The 17,760-nt window shown below is 48.0% G+C and overlaps 1 protein-coding gene across 7 annotated transcripts in view; it reads right to left on the bottom strand.

The window, feature by feature from the left end:
• Window positions 1-17,760, bottom strand: part of LOC124005234 (neurobeachin-like) — a 418,832-nt gene that overhangs the window by 80,387 nt on the left and 320,685 nt on the right. For all 7 annotated transcript variants that reach the window (XM_046314300.1, XM_046314299.1, XM_046314297.1 and 4 more), the window contains 3 exons: window positions 16,829-16,946; window positions 16,478-16,580; window positions 11,755-11,870 (listed from right to left, as the gene is read on the bottom strand). In XM_046314300.1, coding sequence (XP_046170256.1) covers window positions 11,755-11,870; window positions 16,478-16,580; window positions 16,829-16,946 — 337 coding nt within the window. The remainder of the gene's footprint in view (window positions 1-11,754; window positions 11,871-16,477; window positions 16,581-16,828; window positions 16,947-17,760) is intronic.

A 17,760-nucleotide genomic window follows, 5' to 3' on the forward strand; every position in this document is an offset into this window, starting at 1 on the left:
ATACACAGTGGCAGAATAAATTCATCACGAAACCAGAGAGCAACATCTCTCAGACATATTCGAACTACTAAACAACTATTGATGTAGAACACCGGAAAGATAGCTCAAAGTCGCAAAGAAAACAGGAGCTGCCTCCACTATTTCAGCACATCATCAAAACTGGAAACACTTACCTCCCTCACTAGCTTTTAGCACCAGCTATCAGAGCAGCTCACAGATTACTGCACCTGTACGTAGCCCATCTATAATTTAGCCCAAACAACTACCTCTTCCCCTACTGTATTTATTTATTTTGCTCCTTTGCACCCCATTATTTCTATTTCTACTTTGCACATTCTTCCACTGCAAATCTACCATTCCAGTGTTTTACTTGCTATATTGTATTTACTTTGCCACCATGGCCTTTCTTTGCCTTTACCTCCCTTATCTCACCTCATTTGCTCACATTGTATATAGACTTATTTTTCTACTGTATTATTGACTGTATGTTTGTTTTACTCCATGTGTAACTCTGTGTTGTTGTATGTGTCAAACTGCTTTGCGTTATCTTGGCCAGGTTGCAATTGTAAATGAGAACTTGTTCTCAACTTGCCTACCTGTTTAAATAAAGGTGTTCTCAACTTGCCTACCTTTTTAAATAAAGGTGTTCTCAACTTGCCTACCTGTTTAAATAAAGGTGTTCTCAACTTGCCTACCTTTTTAAATAAAGGTGTTCTCAACTTGCCTACCTTTTTAAATAAAGGTGTTCTCAACTTGCCTACCTGTTTAAATAAAGGGGAAATAAAACATTTAAAAAGGTCCAATCAACCTAAGCAAAATATAATGTGTATGTCCATGGTACTGATTTGTGTGTGTGTGTGTGTGTGTGTGTGTGTGTGTGTGTGTGTGTGTGTGTGTGTGTGTGTGTGTGTGTGTGTGTGTGTGTGTGTGTGTGTGTGTGTGTGTGTGTGTGTGTGTGTGTGTGTGTGTGTGTGTGTGTGTGTGTGTGTGTGTGTGTGTGTGTGTGTGTGTGTGTGTGTGTGTGTGTGTGTGTGTGTGTGTGTGTGAGTGTTTTGACTCACCCTACTTGTAGAAAAATGCCAATGCCATCCTCCTCTCTTTCATGTTTCTGAAATGGTCTATGACTGTGTCATACAGTACACACTTAGTTTTCCTAGACTACTTGGCTAAAATGCTTGCTTGCTAGCCTAACTTCCTTTCATGGGCAACGATTAACCAGCTAGTTAACATTAGCCTTCTACATCTAGCTACATATTGAACTTCCATCCTCTCAGGCCAGGGGCACAATGTATGAATTTATTGTTGAGTCAGAATCGCCATTATAATCATTGGCCAGTATGGAGAATTAAGTAAAACCAAGTCCAAATCCCCATCTCCGTTCATGGCTAATTTAAAAAAAGGGCCTAGGCAAGATACAGTAGATGGTATTGAGTGCAGTATATACATATGAGATGAGTATGTAAACAAAGTGGCATAGTTAAAGTGGCTAGTGATACATGTATTACATAAGGATGCAGTAGATGATATAGAGTACAGTATATACATATACATATGAGATGAATAATGTAGGGTATGTAAACATTATATTAGGTAGCATTGTTTAATGTGGCTAGTGATATATTTTACATAATTTCCCATCAATTCCCATTTTTAAAGTGGCTGGAGTTGAGTCAGTGTGTTGGCAGCAGCCACTCAATGTTAGTGGTGGCTGTTTAACAGTCTGATGACCTTGAGATAGAAGCTGTTTTTCAGTCTCTCGGTCCCTGCTTTGATGCACCTGTACTGACCTCGCCTTCTGGATGATAGCGGGGTGAACAGGCAGTGGCTCGGGTGGTTGTTGTCCTTGATGATCTTTATGGCCTTCCTGTGTCATCGGGTGGTGTAGGTGTCCTGGAGGGCAGGTAGTTTGCCCCCAGTGATGCGTTGTGCAGACCTCACTACCCTCTGGAGAGCCTTACGGTTGTGGGCGGAGCAGTTGCCGTACCAGGCGGTGATACAGCCCGACAGGATGCTCTCGATTGTGCATCTGTAGAAGTTTGTGAGTGCTTTTGGTGACAAGCCAAATTTCTTCAGCCTCCTGAGGTTGAAGGATCTCGAGCTTGATGACGAGCATGGAGGGCACTATGGTGTTAAATGCCGAGCTGTAGTCGATGAACAGCATTCTCACATAGGTATTCCTCTTGTCCAGATGGGTTAGGGCAGTGTGCAGTGTGGTTGAGATTGCATCGTCTGTGGACCTATTTGGGCGGTAAGCAAATTGGAGTGGGTCTAGGGTGTCAGGTATGGTGGAGGTGATATGGTCCTTGACTAGTCTCTCAAAGCACTTCATGATGACGGAAGCGAGTGCTACGGGGCGGAAGTCGTTTAGCTCAGCTACCTTAGCTTTCTTGGGAACAGGAAAAATGGCGGCCCTCTTGAAGCATGTGGGAACAACAGACTGGGATAGGGATTGATTGAATATGTCCGTAAACACACCAGCCAGCTGGTTTGCGCATGCTCTGGGGGCGCGGCTGGGGATGTTGTCTGGGCCTGCATCCTTGCGAGGGTTGACACGTTTAAATGTTTTCCTCACGTCGGCTGCAGTGGAGGGGAGTCCGCATGTTTTAGTTGCGGGCCGTGTCAGTGGCACTGTATTGTCCTCAAAGCGGGCAAAAAAGTTATTTAGTCTGCCTGGGAGCAAGACATCCTGGTCCGTGACGGGGCTGGTTTTCTTTTTGTAATCCGTGATTGACTGTAGACCCTGCCACATACCTCTTGTGTCTGAGCCGTTGAATTAAGATTCTACTTTGTCTCTATACTGACGCTTAGCTTGTTTGATTGCCTTGCGGAGGGAATAGTTACACTGTTTGTTTTCGGTCATGTTTCCAGTCACCTTGCCCTGATTAAAAGCAGTGGTTCGCGCTTTCAGTTTCACGCGAATGCTGCCATCAATCCACGGTTTCTGGTTTGGGAATGTTTTAATCATTGCTATGGGAACAACATCTTCAACGCACATTCTAACCGAATCAGCGTATTCGTCAATGTTGTTGTCTGACGCAATACGGAACATATCCCAGTCCACGTGATGGAAGCAGTCTTGGAGTGTGGAATCAGATTGGTCGGACCAGCGTTGAACAGACCTCAGCGCGGGAGCTTCTTGTTTTAGTTTCTGTCTGTAGGCAGGGATCAACAAAATGGAGTCGTGGTCAGCTTTTCCGAAAGGAGAGCGGGGCAGGGCCTTATATGCGTCGCGGAAGTTGGAATAGCAATGATCCAAGGTTTTTCCAGCCCTGGTTGCGCAATCGATATGCTGATAAAATTTAGGGAGTCTTGTTTTCAGATGAACCTTGTTAAAATCCCCAGCTACAATGAATGCAGCCTCCGGATATATGGATTCCAGTTTGCAAAGAGTCAAATAAAGTTAGTACAGAGCCATCGATGGGTCTGCTTGGGGGGGAATATATACGGCTGTGATTATAATCGAAGAGAATTCCCTTGGTAGATAATGCGGTCGACATTTGATTGTGAGGAATTCTAAATCAGGTGAACAGAAGGACTTGAGTTCCTGTATGTTGTTGTGGCAACACCACATCATGTTAACCATGAAGCATACGCCCTCGCCCCTCTTCTTACCTGAAAGATGTTTGTTTCTGTCGGCGCGATGCGTGGAGAAACCAGCTGGCTGCACCGACTCCGATAGCGTCTCTCCTGTGAGCCATGTTTCCGTGAAGCAAAGAACGTTACAGTCTCTGATGTCCCTCTGGAATGCTACCCTTGCTCGGATTTCATCAACCTTGTTGTCAAGAGACTGGACCTTGGCGAGGAGAATGCTAGGGAGTGGTGCACGATGTGCCCATCTCCAGAGTCTGACCAGAAGACTGCTTCGTTTTCCCCTTTTACGAAGTCGTTTTTTGGGGTCGCTGGCTGGGATCCATTCCGTTGTCCTGGGTGAAAGCAGAACACAGGATCCGCTTCGCGAAAGTCATATTCTTGGTCGTACTGATGGTGAGTTGACGCTGCTCTTATGTTCAGTAGTTCTTCTCGACTGTATGTAATGAAACCTAAGATGACCTGGGGTACCAATGTAAGAAATAACACGTAAAAAAACAAAAATCTGCATAGTTTCCTAGGAACGCGAAGCGAGGCGGCCATCTCTGTCGGCCATCTCTGTCGGCGCCGGAAGTCACTGGCCATGTCAGGGGGGGTATCGTCAGACGGGGGCACACAGTGTCCCCCGACCCTCACTGTCTCAGTCCCCAGTAGCTATGCTGAAATAGTCTATGTACCGGAGGGCTAGGGTCAGTCTGTCCTATCTGGTGTAATTCTCCTGTCTTATCTGGTGTACTGTGTGATCTTAAGTATGCTCCCTCTAATTCTCCCATCTCTCTCTCTCTCCCCTCCCGGAGGACCTGTGCCTTAAGACCATGCTTCAGTACTACCTGGCAACTCCTGTCTTTGCCTGTCTCCAGGCCACCTGGTTGTGCTGCTGATCCAGTTTCTGCTGTTCTGCCAGCGGCAGAACCTTGACCTGTTCACCGGACCTGCTACCTTATCCTGAACCTACTGTTTCGACCCCCTCTATCCCTCTCGCTCTATCTACCGCACCTGCTGTCTCGACCTCTGAATGCTTGGCTATGAAAAGCCAACTGACATTTACTCCTGAGGTGCTGACCTGTTGCACCTTCTATAACCAATGTGATTATTATTTGACCCTGTTGGTCATCTATCAACATTTGAACATCTTGAAGAACAATCTGGCCTTAATGGCCATGTACTCTTATAATTTCCACCGGCACAGCCAGAAGAGGACTGGACAGCCCCTCAGATCCTCTCTAGGTTTCTTCCTAGGTTCCTGCCTTTCTAGGAAATTTTTCCTAGCCACCGTGCTCTTTGGGGTTTTAGTCTGGGTTTCTGTACAGCACTTTGTGACATCCACTGATGTAATAAGGGCATTATAAATCAATGGGATTGATGATTGATTGACTGTGTGTCTGTGTGTTGGTGTGCTCTTCCTTTCTCTGCATGATCCTGATGAGTATATTAGGCCAGTCTGGTGTTGGGGTTCAACGTTTCTTATACGGAAGCAAACCAAATGAAACGGGGAGGGACCTACCTGAATTTGACCAATATAAACTCTCGTTTTGCTCGGTTTGCTTCTGTTTGTTTCGTAAACGGTCTCCGTAATGAAAACGTCCATGGTTAGGAGCAAAGGGTGCATGTGTGTGTGTGTGTGTGTAGTGTGTATGTGTAGTGTGTACATGTAGTGTGTGTAGTGTTTACATGTAGTGTGTGTAGTGTTTATATGTAGTGTGTGTAGCGTGTATGTGTAGTGTGTATATGTTGTGTGTATATGTAGTGTGTATGTAGTGTGTGTGTACATGCAGTATGTGTGTGTAGTGTGTGTATATGTAGTGTGTGTGCACTGTGTATATGTAGTGTGTGTAGTGTGAATATGTAGTATGTGTGTGTAGTGTGTATATGTATTGTGTATATGTACTGTGTATGTATAGTGTGTATATGTAGTGTGTGCAGTGTGTATATGTAGTTTCTGCAGTGTGTATATGTAGTTTGTGCAGTGTGTATATGTAGTGTGTGCAGTGTGTATATGTAGTATGTGTAGTGTGTATATGTAGTGTGTGCAGTGTGTATATGTAGTTTGTGCAGTGTGTATATGTAGTTTGTGCAGTGTGTATATGTAGTTTGTGCAGTGTGTATATGTAGTTTGTGCAGTGTGTATATGTAGTTTGTGCAGTGTGTATATGTAGTTTGTGCAGTGTGTATATGTAGTGTGTGCAGTGTGTATATGTAGTTTGTGCAGTGTGTATATGTAGTTTGTGCAGTGTGTATATGTAGTTTGTGCAGTGTGTATATGTAGTGTGTGCAGTGTGTATATGTAGTTTGTGCAGTGTGTATATGTAGTTTGTGCAGTGTGTATATGTAGTGTGTGCAGTGTGTATATGTAGTTTGTGCAGTGTGTATATGTAGTGTGTGCAGTGTGTATATGTAGTTTGTGCAGTGTGTATATGTAGTTTGTGCAGTGTGTATATGTAGTTTGTGCAGTGTGTATATGTAGTGTGTGTAGTGTGTATATGTAGTTTGTGCAGTGTGTATATGTAGTGTGTGCAGTGTGTATATGTAGTATGTGTAGTGTGTATATGTAGTGTGTGCAGTGTGTATATGTATTATGTGTTATATATGTAATTACAGAGATATAGAACTGTTCTCCTGGTCACCATGTTGTCGTTGAACACGCCTGATGTGACACCGCCAGGCTAACCTCCTGATTGGACAGCCGTTGGAGGTTACCATGGATACCTCAGTCATGGCGGTGCCCACATGCAGCTGTACTGAGGGTTGCCAGATGTGAGAGCTTAGTTTTCCTCTTCAGGAAAATGGTTTTGATGGTTTTCAGATGGAACCCTAACTCAGCCATGAGAACCACGAAGAGCTCCTCAACTCTCCAAGTCGCCACAAGTCCTCTCTAATTTCACACTGCTATGGACTGGTCCAATCAGAAGACACTGCTATGGGCTGTCCAATAAGTAAGCACTGTTATGGGCTGGTCCAATCAGAAGACACTAATATGAGCTGGTCCAATCAGAGAACAGAACTATGGGTGTGATGGTGTGATATCAACAACTGATTATAGAGCAGTATTACACACTAGCAGAAAACCCACAACAGCCAGTCAAACAGGAGACAGGAGACCACCATCAACCTCACACTCTCCCAGCATCCTAGCCTCCCATACTCCCACCCTCCCAGCATCCTAGCCTCCCATCCTCCCAGCCCCCTAGCCCCCCAACCTTCCAGCCCCCAGCTCCCAAGCCTCCCATCCTCCTAGCACCCTAGCCACCCAGCTCTCTAACCTCCCATCCTCTGAGCCCCCTAGCCTCCCAGACTCCTAGCCTCCCATCTTCCCATCCTCACTGCCCCTAGCCTCCCAACCACCCAACCCTCTAGCCTCCCAGACCTCCAGCCTCCCAGACCCCTAGCCTCCCAACCATCCATCCCCCCAGCTCCCTAACCTCTCATCCTCTGATCCCTCTAGCCTTCCATCCTCCCAGCCCCCTAGCCTCCAAACCTCCCAGCCCCCTAAACTCCCAGACACCTAGCCTCCTATCCTCCCAACCCCCTAGCCTCTCTGCAATGTTCTGCTCTTTCACCAAACTACCAGCCTCCGATAGCTTCTCAAACATCTAGCTTCCCTGCTCTACAATGTTCTGATCTGTCCCCAACCTCTCGGCTCTGTGTGCCCCTGGGGGCTACTCTTACTTCCTCTGGCAGAAACATGTCATACCCAAATGATAATGTATGATTAGGACACAGTAGTTCCCACAGCAAATAAGATGGCTGCTGAGTGTTTAATGTAGTTTAATCTCAGCCCCAAACCTCCCATCCTCCCAGCACCTCAACCTCAAAGCCCCCTAGCTACCCATCCTCCCTGCCCCCTAGTCTCCCAGCCACCCAACATTCCAGCCCCCTAGCCTCCCAGTCCCCTAGCCTCCCATCTTCCCAGCCCCCGAGCCTCCCCATCCTTCCAGCCCCTAGCCACCCACCCCCTAGCCTCCCAGCCCCTTCCCAGCCCCCGAGCCTCCCCATCCTTCCAGCCCCTAGCCACCCACCCCCTAGCCTCCCAGCCCCATCCCAGCCCCCATCTTCCCAGCCCCCTAGTCTCCCATCCTCCCAGCCCCCTGCCCCGTCCCAGCCTCCGATCCTTCCAGCCCCATCCCAGCCACCCAACTTACCAGCCCCCTAGCCTCCCATCCTCCCAGCCCCTAGCCTCCCATCCTCCCAGCCCCCTAGCCTCCCATCCTCCAAGCCCCTAGACACCCACCCCTAGCCTCATAGCCCCATCCCAGCCTCCCATCTTCCCAGCCCCCTAGCCTCCCAGCCCCATCCCAGCCTCCCATCTTACCAGCCCCCTAGCCTCCCATCTTAGCCCCAGCCTCCCCTACCAGCCCCCTAGCCTCCCATCTTACCAGCCCCCTAGCCTCCCATCTTACCAGCCCCCTAGCCTCCCATCCTCCCAGCCCCCTAGCCTCCCATCTTCCCAGCCCCCTAGCCTCCCATCTTACCAGCCCCCTAGCCTCCCATCCTCCCAGCCCCCTAGCCTCCCATCTTACCAGCCCCTAGCCTCCCATCCTCCCAGCCCCCTAGCCTCCCATCTTACCAGCCCCCTAGCCTCCCATCCTCCCAGCCCCCTAGCCTCCCATCTTACCAGCCCCCTAGCCTCCCATCCTCCCAGCCCCCTAGCCTCCCATCTTACCAACCCCTAGCCCCCCATCTTACCAGCCCCCTAGCCTCCCATCTTACCAGCCCCCTAGCCTCCTATCCTCCCAGCCCCGGAGCCTCCCATCTTACCAGCCCCCTAGCCTCCCATCCTCCCAGCCCCCTAGCCTCCCATCCTCCCAGCCTCCTAGCCTCCCAGCCTCCCAGCCCCCTCCCAGCCCCCTAGCCTCCCATCCTCCCAGCCTCCCAGCCCCCTAGCCCCCTAGCCTCCCATCCTCCCAGCCAGCCTCCCAGCCCCCCAGCCTCCCCCTAGCCTCCCATCATCCCCAGCCCCCTAGCCTCCCATCCTCCCAGGCCCCTAGCCCCCTAGCCTCACATCCTCCCAGTCCCCTAGCCTCCCATCCTCCCATCCCCCTCCCAGCCTCCCATCCCTCCTCCCAGCCACCCAGCCACCCAGCCCCTAGCCCCCTAGCCCCCTAGCCTCACATCCTCCCAGCCCCCTAGCCTCCCATCCTCCCAGCCCCCTAGCCTCCCATCCTCCCAGCCTCCCAGCCTAGCCCCAGCCTCACATCCTCCCCCCTAGCCCCCTAGCCTCCCATCCTGCCAGCCTCCCAGCCCCCTAGCCTCCCATCCTCCCAGCCCCCAGCCTCCCATCCTCCCAGGCCCCTAGCCTCCCATCCTCCCAGCCCCTAGCCTCCCAGCCCCCTAGCCCCCCAGCCTCCTAGCCTCACATCCTCCCAGCCCCCTAGCCTCCCATCCTCCCAGCCCCCTAGCCTCCCAGCTCCCTAGCCTCCCATCCTCCCAGCCCCCATCCTCCCAGCCCCCTAGCCTCCCATCCTCCCAGCCCCCTAGCCTCCCATCCTCCCAGCCCCCTAGCCTCCCATCCTCCCAGCCCCCTGGCCTCCCAGCCCCCTAGCCTCCCAGCCCCCTAGCCTCCCAGCCCCCTAGCCTCCCAGCCCACTAGCCTCACATACTCCCAGATCCCTAGCCTCCCATCCTCCAATCCTCCCAGCCCCCTAGACTCCCATCCTCTGTGTGCCCCTGGAGGCTACTCTTACTTCCTCTAACAGAAACATGTCATACCCAAATGATAATGTACTTGATTAGGACACAGTAGTTCCCACAGCAAATAAGATGGCTGCTGAGTGTTTAACGTAGTTTAATGGAAGGGTGGTTCTCCTGCTGCTGTGATGTATAGATAGAATTAGAATTATTAGGGTTAGATATGGGTGTTGTGAATGGTACATTATGATGCTGGGTTAGGGTTAGAGTGGTTAAGGTGATTTTAAGTCACTCTGGACAACAGCGTCTGCTAAATGACCAACATGTAAATGTAGATACACTATGATATGATAGTGGGTTAGGGTAAGGGCAGGGTGTTATGGATGCTACACATCTAAAATCACACGCATGCCCCAGCTAATTCCCAGAGCTACTTTGACAGACTGCATGTCACAAGACTGCATTAGCCCACTGAGCTTAAGCCCGGACATTAGCTTGGAGAGATAACGGTGTGAGTAGATTTACCACGGTTGTAGCCTGTTCCTGTTCTAGGGTGGTGGTGTAGGGAAAGACGGGTGAGGGGCGTGAGGTGGGTGTGAGGTTATAGTGAGGAGATGCGTTGTGGGTAGAGTTCCAGCCTGTTCTGAAGTGTCAGGATGATACCCACACACACACAACACACACTCTGACATGTCAGAATGTTAATAACAGTAGAATAGTGTTTAATTAGAAGAGCACTGGCTGCATGTTAACACCTTTTGCCCTCTCTTCCTCCTCCACCACCCCTCCTCCTCTTACCTCCATCTCCCTCCTGTCTTCCACCCCTCCTCCTCTTACCTCCATCTCCCTCCTGTCTTCCACCCCGCCTCCTCTTACCTCCATCTCCCTCCTGTCTTCCACCCCTCCTCCTCTTACCTCCATCTCCCTCCTGTCTTCCACCCCTCCTCCTTCCACCCCTCCACCACCCCTCCTCCTCTACCTCCATCTCCCTCCTGTCTTCCACCCTCCTCCTCTTACCTCCATCTCCCTCCTGTCTTCCACCCCTCCTCCTCTTACCTCCATCTCTCCTGTCTTCCACCCGTCCTCCTCTTACCTCCATCTCCTCCTGTCTTCCACCCCTCCTCCTCCATCTCCATCTCCCTCCTGTCTTCCACCCCTCCTTCTCTTACCTCCATCTCCCTCCTGTCTTTACCTCCATCTCCCTCCTGTCTTCCACCCTTACCTCCCTCTCTTACCTCCATCTCCCTCCTGTCTTCCACCCCTCCCCTACCTCCTCCTTCCACCTCCTCTTACCTCCATCTCCCTCCTGTCTTCCACCCCCTCCTCTCTTACCTCCATCCCTCCTGTCTTCCACCCCTCCTTCTCTTACCTCCATCTCCTGTCCTCCTGTCTTCCATCTCCCTCCTGTCTTCCACCCCCTCCTCCTTACCTCCATCTCCCTCCCTCCATCTTACCTCCATCTCCCTCCTGTCTTCCACCCCTCCTGTCTTCCATCTCCCTCCTGTCTTCCACCCCTCCCTCTTACCTCCATCTCCCTCCTGTCTTCCACCCCTTCTCTTACCTCCATCTCCTCTGTCTTCCACCCCTCCTCCACCTCCTCCCTCCTGTCTTCCACCCCTCCTTCTCTTACCTCCATCTCCCTCCTGTCTTCCACCCCTCCTTCTCTTACCTCCATCTCCCTCCTGTCTTCCACCCCTCCTCCTCTTACCTCCATCTCCCTCCTGTCTTCCACCCCTCTTCCCTCCTCTTACCTCCATCTCCCTCCTGTCTTCCACCCCAACTCCCCTGACACTTCCGGCAGCTCAGGTCATTACCACACATTTTTTATGAATTTCCACCATGTTTTTCTGTCTGCCGTACATCTAATTAGATGACAATAACATATCGAACTCACGCCACAGATAAATATAAATATGCATGAATCTGCAGCGAGCGAGGGATGTGACACCTCTCAGAGAAGAGTGGTGCGGCAGGCGCTCTCGTCTTCCAGTTAGTCACAGTTCAGAGGCGACAAAGAGGCACGCGCACGCACGCACGCACGCACACACACACACACACACACACACACACACGCGTACGCGCACACGCACGCACGCACACAACCCCTAATTATCCTGGAGGATGTGTGATCTGCAATAGTCTTGCTTCCTTTTTCCTTATTTTCTTGCTTCAAATAAGTCAGTCATATTCCTCCACATGAACAGTGAAGTAAGGCTACCTACATTAAGAACAGTACTACTGAACACTGAAGAGAGCATCTGACTCCTTAAACAAAGACAACTTACCTGTAGGTCCTGGCTGGGGTGTTTTAACAGCCAGTCAACAACAACATACACTACATTCATCATGGTAGAATAATAGATGATGAGATTTTGGGTACGGAGAGAAGAGGTGATCGGCTCAATACAACAACATGGATCCATCCAAGATGAGGGGGAGAGGGCATAGGAGAGAGGGAGAAAGGGAGGGGAGGGAAAAGAGGAGAGAGGAGAAGACTGAGAAACGAGAGAGGAGGAAAAAGGGAGGAGAAGGGATGCTGACCTGCGACGGTGTTGAGGAACATGAGGTACTCGAAGTTGGAGATCTCCCTCCTCTGCCAGCGCTGGGTCATGTTAGACGACTTGAAGAGCTGCCGGGGCGTCGCCATGGAGATACGCCTGCACAACAACAGAGGAAGAAACACCTAAGGTTGTGTCCAAAATGGAACCCTTTTCCCAATTTATTGCACTACTTTTGACCAGGAATCATTCATACCAATGAGGTTTAAGTAAGAGGTTCGTAAGTGTACTCAAGAAACCTAAGTGCACAACCAGACACACATAGACCAGCTAAAGACCAAAACTCCCAGACACGCAATCATTCAGTGAGAACTCAGAGCAGCACACACTGGCACCGCGTGACAGCTTCATCAGCATGTGAGACCTAAGCATTCTTCAGCCATGACCAAAGTGTCAGAGTCGTGCAGGCCTTGAAGTGACTTCAACTCAACACATGGGGAGAATCAAAAGTTGGATGGAGGCTGTTTCTAAAAGATCTAACACTACAATAGCTAACAATACTAGTTAACACTAGTCAATACCTAACATTAGCTCATAGCTAACACTAGCCGATAGCTAACACTAACTGAAAGCTAATGCTAACCAATCGCTAACACTAGCTGATAGCTAACACTATCTAACAACAGAGAGCTAACACTAGCCAATCAACAGCTAACACTAGCTAACTGATTGCTAACAATATATGTGTGTTTTGTGGTACTTAATGACAGGGTGTAGGTATGTAAAGCGTCTGTCCTCCGTCTCCTTCTGTGTATTTTACTGTGCGGTCAGGAAGGCAGGCAGGCTGCAGCTCTGTGACTTAACTCAGAGAATTAGATCAGTTCAGTCAGAGTCAATGACCACTCATTCCAATGACGGGAGCAATGGGATTCACTTCCTGTTGAACGCGGAACGAGGGAGAGCTCGGTTTGTTGTTTTGGAACGTTTGCTCTTTTGAAAGTGTATTAAAATGTTTCTTAGTAGCTAGCTACTTTTTGAGTTTGGTCCTGCAATGCAGTTGCATCAGTTGCTGGGACTGCTACTCTCAGTGATCCTGCCGACCAAGGCCGGGTCTAAGGACTTATTTGGTGTAACAGTTAGCCTAGCTGCTAGCTAGCTGCCTATCAAGCTAGTGGGGTTTTCCTGATGGCTTGAATGCAGCCCACGATGCGGTTAGCCATTGTGGCTGGGACCACGGATTGTCCCGGGCTTGTGGCTGGCTAGAACCCTGCTGTTTATTGTTGTTTTCAATCTTCCCTGTGACTTATCCTGTCTGGAAATGTGAGGAGTAACAGCGTAACCTACGTTGCTACCATGACAAAGACCAAAGCCGGCGGGAGTACCGAGGACAGTGGTGTCTCTCTATCACAGGTGAAGGATCTTTAAAACAAACAAAAATAGTTCTATAAGCAGTTGTTACAACAACAGAAAATAGCTTTAAGTGTTGGTCCAAATACTGGTAGAGTCAACTAATTAAAGAAAGGACTACCTGACCAGAGATGTCCAAGACCTGAGGAACAGTTTGTAGTTCTTCCAGGGCCAGCTATGAGTTTAACTTCTTCGATATAGGGGGCGATCTCTTTTCATTTTTGGATGAAAAACGTTCCCGTTTTAAACAAGATATTTTGTCACGAAAAGATGCTCGACTATGCATATAATTAACAGCTTTGGAAAGAAAACACTCTGACGTTTCCAAAACTGCAAAGTTATTGTCTGTGAGTGCCACAGAACTGATGTTACAGGCGAAACCCAGATACAAATCCAATTAGGAAGTGTCACATTTTTTAAAAACCGCCTCATTCCCATGACTCCTTATATGGTTGTGAAGGAGCTAGGAGTCAGCTTACGTTTTCCACGTTTTCCCCAAGGTGTCTACAGCATTGTGACATATTTGTAGGCATATCATTGGAAGATTGACCATAAGAGACTACATCTACCAGGTGGTCGCTTGGTGTCCTCCGTTGCAATTATTGCGTAATCTCCAGCTGCAGTATTTTTCCGTTTGCTTCTGATGACAAGCCAACTGCCACCACTGATAGATTATCGAATAAATATGTGAAAAACACCTTGAGGATTGATTCTAAACAACGTTTGCCATGTTTCTGTCGATATTATGGAGCTAATTTGGAAAAAAGTTTGGTGTTGTAAGTGACTGCAGTTTCCGGTATTTTTCTTAGCCAAACGTGATGAACAAAACTGAGCTATTTCGTCTACACAAATAATATTTGGGGAAAAAATGAACATTTGCTATCTAACTAAGAGTCTCGTCATTGAAAACATCTGAAGTTCTTCAAAGATAAATGATTTTATTTGAATGCTTTTCTTGTTTTTGTGAAAATGTTGCCTGCTGAATGCTAGGCTTAATGCTATGCTATCACTACTCTTACACAAATGCTTGTGTAGCTTTGGTTGAAAAGCATATTTTGAAAATCTGAGATGACAGTGTTGTTAACAAAAGGCTAAGCTTGTGTTTCAAAGTATTTATTTAATTTAATTTGCGATTTTCATGAATAGGAAACGTTGCGTTATGGTAATGAACTTGAGGCTATGATTACGCTCCCGGATACGGGATTGCTCGACGCTAGAGGTTAAACAGGAGAACGGCAAGATGACAGCAATCTGTAAATCATTGAGAGAGTACATCAGTTCTATATGTGAATCCATGATCATGATGACGGAGAAATCAGATTATCTTGAGGGAAAAATCAAGGTGGAACAACATGGTTGTGGACGGAATTGCAGAATCTCCACATAAGACCTGGATGGAGTCTGAGAACAAAGTGGGGGAAATGATCTCGGAGAAACTGAAGATGCACCACAGGAAGGTTGAGGTGGAGCACGCCCACCGAATTGGAAAACCCATCACCGGCCCAGGTGACAGGCCCAGGCCGATAGTGGTGAAGTTCCTGAGGTTCAAGGGCTCAAAATAGCCCATAGTAATACATTGTATGTAGCCTTAGAAATAAGGATAATGAAATCAATAACTTGCTAACGTCAGATAACATTTGTATATTAGCCATTTCTGAGACTCACATAGATAATTCATTTGATGTCACAGCATATACAAGGCTATAACATCTGTAGAAGAGACAGACATGCTAATGGGGGAGGTGTTGTTCTATATATTCAGAGCCATATCCCTCTAATTCATAGAGAATATCTCATGTCATGTGTTATTGAAGTGTTGTGGTTGCAGGTTAACTTGGCACATCTAAAGCCTTTTCTTTTGGGGTGTTGCTATAGGCCACCAAGTGCTGACAGTCAGTATCTAAATCATATATGTGAAATGCTTGATAGTGTATGTGATGTAAACAGACAGGTCTACTTTCTTGGGGACCTGAATATTGACTGGTTTTCAAGCTGTCCACTCAAGAGGAAGCTTCTCACTGTAACCAGTGCCTGTAATCTTGTTCAGGTTATTAATCAACCTACCAGGGTGTTTACAAACACTACAGGAACAAGATCATCCACATGTATTGATCATATTTCTACTAATATTGTAGAACTTTGTTCTAAAGCGTTAGCCGTACCTATTGGATGCAGTGATCACAATATAGTGGCTATATTCAGGAAAGCCAAAGTTCCAAAAGCTGGGCCTAAAATTGTGTGTAAGATATCATACAAAAGAACAAGAAATGACTTGGTGTTACCTTAGATTGTAAACTGTCATGGTCAGAACATATAGATTCAATGGTTGTAAAGAGGGGAAGAGGTCTTTCTGTAGTAAAGAGATGCTCTGCTTTTTTGACACCACACTCCTAAAAGTCCTGCAGGCTCTAGTTGTGTTTGTCGTGTGGTTGAGTGCTGCAAGGAAAGACCTAGTTAAGCTGAAGCTGGGCCAGATCGGAGCGGCACGTCTTGCTCTTCATTGCAGTCAGAGGGGTAAATAAATAAAAATAAAATAAATACTATGACTGACTGCATCACTTGTTCTTTTAATAACAAACATTAATGTGTTGAAAAGTCTCAATTATTTGCATAATCAATTTATACACAGCTCTGACACACACACACACTTACCCCACCAGACATGCCACCAGGGGTCTTTTCACAGTCCCCAAATCCAGAACAAATTCAAGAAACCATACAGTATTATATAGAGCCATTATTGCATGGAACTCTGTTCCATCTCATATTGCTCAAATAAATAAAAACAGATAAAGCAACACCTCACTGCACAACGCCTCTCCTCTATTTGACCTATTTGATAGTTTGTGTGTGTATTGATATGTAGGCTATGTGTACCTTTTTTAAATTGATGTAGTTCTGTCCTTAAGCTGTTCTTGTCTATTAATGTTCTATGTTATGTCATGTCTTGTGTGGACCTCTGAAACAGTACAAAAATGTCTCTGCTGTAGGCAGGGTCAGCTGCTGGCAGGGACAGTTCCACTCTCCACAACACAAAGGAGGTAGATGGGGAGACTAACAATACACACCCTGCTAAATAATATGGACACAATGCACCCCATAATACTACTCTGGAGCCAGTATTGCAAAGGCCAAAATGTTTCATGAGCTAAACATTGAAATGTGTGTGTGTGTGTGTGTGTGTGTGTGTGTGTGTGTGTGTGTGTGTGTGTGTGTGTGTGTGTGTGTGTGTGTGTGTGTGTGTGTGTGTGTGTGTGTGTGTGTGTGTGTGTGTGTGTGTGTGTGTGTGTGTGTGTGTGTGTGTGTGTGTGTGTGTGTGTGTGTGTGTGTGTGTGTGTGTGTGTGTGTGTGTTAGTTACCTGGCTTGTGGTAGGCCATAGCTGGTTCCCACTCCGACCCTGGGTAGACTGTAGACCACCTTCTTCACTGTTGCCTGGTCTGGGAAGTTAAACATCACTGACGCTGGGAGGAGAGATAACAAAACACGATTAATAACAATTCTCAACACTATGTTAAAGTGGTTAAGAGAAGCAGTTTATTAAAATATCATCTTCAGAATGCAAACAGGACACATCTGAGACCAGAGTGTGGCTGTGTACAAAATGGCACACTTTTCTCTATGTAGTGCACTATGGGCTCTGGTCCAAAGTAGTGTACTATATAGGGAATAGGGTGGCATTTGGGACGTAGTGAATGTGTGTGATGCTTACTCCTGTTGGCCATGAAGACCTCCAGGCCAGTGTTCTGGAGCAGGTATCGCCTGGAGAAGACCGCTCTGATCTCACTGAACATCCACTTACCATGCAGACCCTCGGAGTACGCCAGGACCTGCAGAGAGGAGAGGAAAAGAGAGGAGGAAAGGAACAGGAGGGGAAAGAGACCAGACAAATGGTTTACATTGTGACAAACACAGGTTGTAGACTGTTGCAACTAGGTTGTAGACTTCCATTGTCTCTAAACATTCTATTTCCCAGATTCACCTCTGTCTTTAATATCTATTTCAGGTGATCTGCAACACGCAACCAGGGTGTAAAAAAACAGGAAGAACAGGCCTCTGGGTTACACACATCAATACCAACACAAGAAGAGGAGAGACAGAGAGGAGAGAGGAAAGGAGAGGATGGGGGTGAGCAAAAGAGAGAAGAGAGGGGGATGAGGAGAGAGGGATCATTAGTGTGCAGCACCTCTGGGACAGCAGGTCTACTGAGGGAGTTTAAGAGAGGCCTCCGTGACAGGTGAAAAAAATCCCCCTAACACACCTCCTGCTCTCCCTCCTTCCAACACTGGCTGAGCACTTGGTGCGGCCTAGTCTCCCCAGGTTACAATCACACACATTCCCATTCTATCAGTGTAGCTGGACACAGACAGAGACATGAGAACCACCCAGGGCGGGGTGCGAGAGAGAACAGGTGAAACACAACACACAGAGAGGGGATGTAGCTCGAGCCTGACTGACAGTCCAGGGGGGGAACTAGGGAGGGAGGCAGAGGCTGGGGATGTTAGGTCCAATGCTAATGCTCATTTAAAACAGTGACAAGCAGGAGTAGAGTAGGAGAGGACAGAGGACAGGAAGAGGAGAGGGTAGGAGAGGACAGGAAGAGGAGAGGGTAGGAGAGGACAGGAAGAGGAGAGGGTAGGAGAG

The sequence above is a fragment of the Oncorhynchus gorbuscha genome, linkage group LG19 (assembly GCF_021184085.1).
Source record: "Oncorhynchus gorbuscha isolate QuinsamMale2020 ecotype Even-year linkage group LG19, OgorEven_v1.0, whole genome shotgun sequence".
Lineage (NCBI taxonomy): Eukaryota > Metazoa > Chordata > Actinopteri > Salmoniformes > Salmonidae > Oncorhynchus > Oncorhynchus gorbuscha.